Here is a 6,940-nt window from a genome sequence, read left to right as displayed (position 1 = left end):
CACACACACACACACACACACACACACACACACACACACACACACACCTGTGCACATGCCTGTGCTTGATGGCTGGAACTCCATAGGTAGACCAGAGTGACCTCAAGTTCAGAGATCTGCCTGTCTCTGTTTTGAGATTAAAGGCATGCACCACCACACAACCACACCCAGCCTGCAAGATGACACACACCCCTCTCTCTTTCTCTCACTTTTTTCCAGGATAGGATTTCTCTATGTATCCCTGGCTGTCTTGGAACTCACTCTGTAGAGCAGGCTCACCTCAAACTCAGAGATTTGCCTGCCTCTGCCTCTCGAGTGCTGGGATTAAAACGTGTACCACCGCTGACTGGTTTAAGACTACCTCTTAATAATAAGAGCAAAAGTACACTAAGGGCTTTCCAAATGTCCCCGCAATCAATATTTGACAACTCCTTGCTGTGGGGACTGTATGAGGCCTTATAACATGTAAAGCCTTCTCCTGTCCTGTGCTTAATAAACTGAAGTAGTGCTCTCCAGCACTCAACAACACGACAACCAGAAAAGCCTGCAGCATTGCTAAATGGCCTCTGGGAAAGGAAGCCTTAGCTCCTCCATGGAAGCCACTAGTTTTCACTTTCTGCTGCTCAACAACAGGCATTGTTTTGAACATTTTATGACTGCCAAGCACTACAGTGCAGAGTTATTATGTCCATTTTATAGAGGGAAAAACAGTACACTCAGATGACTCTTTGTTCCCTAAGATCAAACAGCTATTATGCAGAACTAGCATTCAGACTCCAGAGAAACAAACTCTCTTGGGGCCGGAGACACAGCCCAGTAAAATGCTGAGTAGCATGCAGAAGGCCCTGGGTGCCAGCCCCAGCAACTCACAATGCAGGCATGGTGGCACATGCCTATAAACCATGAGTTGGAGCTAGATCTCCTTAGACTTCGAGCCAGCCTGGGCTAGGTGAGACCAAGTCTCAGAAATAATAATTTAATAAATAAATAAAAACTGGGTTGGTGAGATGGCTCAGGGGTTAAGAGCATTTGCTGCAGAGGGCCTAAGGTTAGTCTCAAGCACCCATATTGGTTGGCTCCTAACCACCTGTAATGTCAGTGCCAAGGGATCCAGTGCCTCGTCCTGGCATCTGAGAGTTCTGCACTCTGCCCAGGGAAGCTCACAACCAAACAATAAATAAATATTGGGCTGGAGAGATGGCTCAGAGGTTAAGAGCACTGGCTGCTCTACCAAAGGTCCTGAGTTCAATTCCCAGCAACCACATGGTGGCTCATAACCATCTATAACGAGATCCTGTGCCCTCTTTTGGCATGTAGGTGTACATGCATGCAGAATAATGTATAAATAATAAATAAATAAATCTTAAAAAAAAAGACACACAAACTCTAGAATCTATGCTTTTCACCCACCCATATGCACATTAGCAGAGGTTAAAATTATAATGTGATGTGAAAGGCAAGGTAAGGAGAAAGGTACGAACAAATTTGAGTGTTTGCACCTACAAGTTGGTCACTGCCTGGTGAGGCTTCTGTCTCACAGTGCCTGGTCAGAACACCGGGTGGGCACTGTTGATCCCCGATCCTTCTGAGCCCTTTCCAGCCATCTTACCTAACAGTTGGATTTTCCTTTGTAACTCAAGCACCTGTGTCTGTACAGAAGTTTTCAACAAATGGTAGGAAGTTCCCGACTTGATACGGTGTACAGGCCAGGCCTGTGCCCGGCCCAAAATCTTGCCTCGCGGGTGGCCCTGAGTCTTACTGCCCTTGACTTTGGAAGAGGGCGATGAAACTTGCTCCTGACTAGTCACGGTGCTAGTCGCGGCTGCCCAGCACAGGGGGGATGTCATGGCGATTGGATTGAGGTCAGGAAGCCTTTAAGAGGTAGGAGAATAACTACAATTTGGCCTCTAAAGTCCAAGATCCTCAGCGATGGTTCCCTGGGCTCTGGGAATGCACTTTTCTTAACTGCTTGGCTGGGGCCCTTAGCATCTCCCGGTTGCTAAGTAACCTCCTCCCCCGCCCGCGTTCCCAAGGAAACCACCGGCGTTACACTCCACAGCTCTCAATAGCTGACGCAATTCGGAGGGGCGGTCCCACAAGGTGGCGCCGCAAAAGAGCCGCGCGATCCTTTGGCAAAGGGGCGGGGTCGCTTCAGAGGTCACGTGCTGGCGTGCCCCCTGAGTGTTCGCGGCGAGGACCCGAAACCCGCCACTCCCAATATGGAGGCGCATTGCGCCGCCATTAAGCGCTAGACTTCCGATCTGTTCTCTCTAAGGCTAAGTCTCCACGTTCCTACTCAAGATGGCCGCGTCAGCTCTGGCACACGCACTCTTGCCACTCCCAACATGGCGTCCCAGCCCGGCCTTTCCCCGGGCTCGTGGCGCAAAACGGAAGTGACGTACGCGGGAGCGTTCCGTTTTCTTTCTGCTGCAGGAACCGTGGCTGCTGAGCCTAGCTGGTGTGGTGGCTTTTGACCACTGATTCAGCGTCGTGTAGGTGATTAAGGAGCGATGGGAGGAAGGCACCGTGATTTCTTATAGGTTGCAACAGGGCGGGTGGTGTGGAGGGATTGTAAATCCTTTGATCCTGTTGGCGGGAGTTGCCCACTTTGCCCCGACAGAGCCCTTAGGTCGTGAGTCCCCTGAGACTCTTACACTGGCTCGGGGCGGAGGGACGTCCTGGCTTCCAGTTGAAGCTTCTTTTCCGGGAAGCATTGGTAAGGCCAGTCTTGGATAAGCAGCCCCTCTCCCAGTGACTGGATGCTTCCTTCTTTCCGACAGTGAGAGGACATCTCCTGTCTTCCTCCAGCCTGCGTCCTGCTGCAGAACACACTTCCGGTGTCGGCCGGCTGGGGACGGGATGCTGCTGCTGCTTCTGCTGCTACCCCTCTGTTGGGCGGTAGAGGTTAAGAGACCCCGGGGAGTCTCCCTCAGCAGTGAGTCCTCTTTGTGCATAGCGATATGGTCGGGAGAGCCATTTTCGGCCTTTCCCCTCAGTTCCCCGTAGCGTTTGTACCGGTGAGTGGGTAGGACAGAGGTGGTATTCGTTAAAGAAGCTCTGGACGGAGTGTCTTGTGTTCTTTCACCAGACCATCACTTCTATGAGGAATCTAAGCCTTTCACGTGTTTGGACGGCACAGCCACCATCCCGTTCGACCAGGTGAACGATGATTACTGCGACTGCAAGGATGGCTCAGATGAGCCTGGTGAGCCCTTCTGCCTTTGCGCACTGCTTTATTTTTTTTTAATTTCTTGAGATCCAATCTCCTGTAGCCCAGGCTGGCTTTGAACACACGGTGTAGCCGAGAATTACCCGAACTGCTGATCATCCTCCTGCTCTCATCTCCCAAGTGCCGGGATCACAGGCACGCGCCACCACACCCAATTTACACCAGTTTTTTTTCTGGGTGCTTCCCATGAGTAGAGGAGCCGTGTGGCTTGGGGCACACTCGACAAAGTTCATTCTTGTGCAGGCACAGCCGCTTGTCCCAATGGCAGCTTCCACTGCACCAACACTGGCTACAAGCCCTTGTACATCCCCTCCAGCCGGGTTAATGATGGGATATGTGGTAAGTGTGGATCCGCCCAGGACTTGGGGAGGGAGGCCAGCCCGAGGAAGCCCTGCCCTGTTTGATCTTGGCCCTTACCTCTGCCTCAGATTGCTGTGATGGCACAGATGAGTACAACAGTGGCACCGGCTGTGAGAACACCTGCAGGTGGGTGGGGAGCAGCAAGGTACTCAGGGTACCCTGGACCTTGCCAGGCTCTGCTTGGCAGTCAGGCTGGGTCCTTGTCTTTTTTTTTTTTTTAAGCCTTGCTTTCTAGGATTCATCTTCACTTGCAGATTACCGTGGCACATACCTTCAGTCCTAGCACTTGGGAGGCAGGTGTGTGTGTGTGTGTGTGTGTGTGTGTGTGTGTGTGTGTGTGTTTGAGAGGAAGCCAGTGAGAGAGAATATGCTACCCACATGCATGTCCACAGAGGCTGGAAGAGGGTGTCTGCCTCCCTGGAGCTTGAGGAAGAGCCAGACCCAGGTCCTCTAGAAGACCAGCAAGTGGAGGCACTCCAGCACCTTCTTTGCTGTTGTTGTTTCTGGTTTTTCGAGACAGGGTTTCACTGTGTAGCCTTGGCCATCTTGGACTTACTTTGTAGAGTAGGCTGGCCTCGAACTCAGAGAGATCCGCCTGCCTCTGCTTCCCGGAGTGCTGGGATCACAGGCGTGCGCCACGCGCCCAGCCGTCCTGCTTTGTTTCTTAGAGATAGGCTCTCTGTGTGCCCAGTGAGCATCTCCTTCCTTAACGTCCTGAGTGCCAGGATTGCAGGCTTAACGCCACCGTGACTCCTTTTGTTCTTCCGTGAAGCCGGTGGCCATGCCCCTTGGGAACCCCACACTGCCAGTGTTCCCTGTAGCCAAGAAGTGGTTAAGATTGTTTTACCTGTTCAGAAATGGGAGACGGGGGCAAAGGCTTGTTGTGGTCACTGCACTTGGGATGGGGGAGGAGGATTAGAAGTTCACGCTCATCTGTGGCTACACAGTGAGTCTGAAGCCTTGCGTACCAGAGAGCCCGTCTCAGAGAAAAGCAGCCAGCCAAAGAAAAAAACGTGGAAGAAAATAGACAAGCAAAGTGCAGGAAGAGAGTTGGTTTGTGTTTGGAGGCAGAATGAACTTGAGCTCTGGCTAGGTCAACACTCTTGATACCCGATTCATCTGTAGTCTCTTTTCCTGTCCTGTGCTCTGTGTGCAAGTGTAGTGTATGCACACAAGTGCTCGCAGGAGCAAGGAGGCCGTGTTGGGGCATTTTCTGTCTTAGCTCTGCTCTGTTCCTTGAGATAGAGTTTTTCCCAGAAGCTTGAGCTGGGCTGGTCGCCAGCAAGCCCTTGCAGTCCCCCTGTCTCCACCGCACATAGTGTTCCAGGGGTGTGTGGCCATAGCTAGATGTTTTCTGGTGGGTGCTGGGATTTGAACTCAAGCCTTTGTGCTTTCATGCATTCTCTACTGAGCCATTTTCCAAGCCCTTCATTTGCCTTTTGCAACAGGTTCCCAAGCTTGGGTGGCCTTGAACTTGGAGATAATCATTCTGCCTCTGTCTTCCAGTTGCAGGGATCAGATCTGTGTGCTGCTGTGTTGGGCTTTGTTTTGCTTTTTGAGACTCATGGAGCCCAGGCTAGCCTCAAAGTTGGCTGGCTTTCCAGTCTTAACCCTGAATTGCTATTTTTCTTGCCTATATATCCAGAGTGCTGGAACTACAGGTGCTTGCCACCACACTGGACTCTCTTGAGGTTCTTGGTTTTGCTTTTGATTTCTTTGTTTTGTTATGAGACAGGATCTTACTATGTGGCCTTGGCTGCCTTGTTACTCACCACATAGACCAGGCTGGTCTCAAACTCACAGAGATCTACCTCCCAAGTGCTAGGATTAAAGGTGTGTGTCACCACGACAGCCTGAGCCTGTGGGTGGTATTCTGCCTCCTCTTTCTCACTTTGGGGGCCAGCTTCCAGCCCTGTTCTTCATCACTTCCCAGACGGTCCTGCAGTCCTAAGGATAGGCAAGCTGTGCATACTGTCCATCTTTTCTCGGACAGAGCTGAGTCCTCTGTGGTCAAAAGAAGCTGGGGGGCAGGCTGAAGAGGGTTTTCTGTGTCTTGCCTTTCTCAGCATTGGCTCGTGGGGGATGTGGCTGGAGCTGGCAGGTGACCCGTGTCCTTCTGGAAAAGGCAAAGCTGCTGGGTCCCAGGGGTCTTCAATAGTACTTTTGTGTGTTTACCCCAGAGAGAAGGGTCGTAAGGAAAAAGAGTCCCTGCAGCAGCTAGCCGAGGTCACCCGAGAAGGATTCCGCCTCAAGAAGTTGCTCATTGAAGAGTGGAAGACGGCTCGGGAAGAGAAGCAGGTGAGGGAGCAAAGAGAGCCGTGGGTAGGATTGGGCCAGGGGCCCTTGACAGGTGGGTGGACAGATGCAGGTGGAAGGTGCCTGTGATGCTGGGCTTTGGTGAGCCTGTGGTTGGCTGGGTGTTTTCCAGGTAAGAGGCTGTCCGCTTATGAGCTGGAAGTGTTAACTCCTGGGAACAGGAAGAATACCTCTCTGAATCCCCAGCCCGACTGTCTACAACCTGGGCTGGTGGCTGTTGACACTCTAGCTGTGGGGAAAGCTCTGAGCTTAATGGCAGTAGAAATGGCTGCATTGAATCGGTGTGGTAAGCACTTGACGATTCTTAGGCCCAGTGTCTCCCTCGCCCTCCGCTGGCGTGCCTCAGCCTTGGTTCAGCAGCAGCAGCAGCAATGCCTGGGACATCCCTGTGCACTGAGATAGGACTCCAACTCTGTTTCCGTCCGAGAGAGACTGCGGTCCCTTCTCTTCCACCCCCCTGGCTGGAGAAGGCCCCTGCTAGGTTAGTGGGCAATGACTGCCCTTTCAAATTCAGGGAATCTGAGGAAGCCAAGTGGTGAGGTCGGTTCCATGTTACCTTCCAGGGGAGGTAAAGGTCCTGGTGAGAGGCTCTGCTGAGGGGTCCTGACCCTGGCGGGAAAGTATCGCACAAGGGCTGACTTGGCCAAGACCTCACGCCATGTGGGAGCTCATCTCCATATCCCTAGAGCAAAGCTTGCCTGGGATACTTTTTTCTCACTGCCCCCCATTGATTTTAAATCTATTTGTTTGTTTGTTGAGATAGAGTCTCACTATGCGGCTCTGGCTGGCTTGGAATTTCCAACGTAGATAAGGCTGACCTCACACCCACAGAATCTCACCTGCCTCTGCCTCCCGTACTCTGGGATTAAAAGCTCGTGCTACCATGCCCATTTTTGTGTAAAAGGTGGAACCCAGGGCCTCATACAAGCGAGGCAGGCGCTCTAGTACTTAGCAGCAACCCCAGCTGTCAAAGAGAGTTGCACCACTGCTGAGCCACACCCCAGCCCCTCACTGGGGGAGTCTAGACTCCGGGCT

At 52.3% G+C, this 6,940-nt stretch overlaps 2 protein-coding genes across 9 annotated transcripts in view; one reads left to right on the top strand and one right to left on the bottom strand.

Annotated features, from left to right (window-relative positions):
• The window catches only part of Odad3 (outer dynein arm docking complex subunit 3), a 15,322-nt gene extending 13,380 nt beyond the window's left edge, over positions 1 to 1,942 (bottom strand). For both annotated transcript variants that reach the window (XM_055601450.1, XM_055601451.1), the window contains exon 1: positions 1,610 to 1,942. In XM_055601450.1, the coding sequence (XP_055457425.1) occupies positions 1,610 to 1,847 (238 nt within the window). In that variant the 5' untranslated portion in view covers positions 1,848 to 1,942. The remainder of the gene's footprint in view (positions 1 to 1,609) is intronic.
• A 455-nt stretch (positions 1,943 to 2,397) lies between these two features.
• Positions 2,398 to 6,940, top strand: part of Prkcsh (protein kinase C substrate 80K-H) — an 11,949-nt gene continuing 7,406 nt past the window's right edge. For 3 of the 7 annotated variants that reach the window (XM_055601309.1, XM_055601302.1, XM_055601308.1), the window contains exons 1-6: positions 2,398 to 2,492; positions 2,781 to 2,935; positions 3,089 to 3,205; positions 3,473 to 3,568; positions 3,658 to 3,715; positions 5,770 to 5,887. In XM_055601309.1, coding sequence (XP_055457284.1) covers positions 2,860 to 2,935; positions 3,089 to 3,205; positions 3,473 to 3,568; positions 3,658 to 3,715; positions 5,770 to 5,887 — 465 coding nt within the window. In that variant the 5' untranslated portion in view covers positions 2,398 to 2,492; positions 2,781 to 2,859. Of the gene's footprint in view, positions 2,497 to 2,540; positions 2,717 to 2,780; positions 2,936 to 3,088; positions 3,206 to 3,472; positions 3,569 to 3,657; positions 3,716 to 5,769; positions 5,888 to 6,940 lie in introns of those variants that run through there. The other 4 variants (XM_055601304.1, XM_055601306.1, XM_055601307.1 and 1 more) reach the window with 4 other exon arrangements.

This window comes from Psammomys obesus, unplaced genomic scaffold (assembly GCF_907164565.1).
Source record: "Psammomys obesus unplaced genomic scaffold, mPsaObe1.curated_primary_1811, whole genome shotgun sequence".
In the NCBI taxonomy this organism is placed as follows: Eukaryota; Metazoa; Chordata; class Mammalia; order Rodentia; family Muridae; genus Psammomys; species Psammomys obesus.
This window is presented reverse-complemented; position numbering and strand designations above follow the sequence as displayed.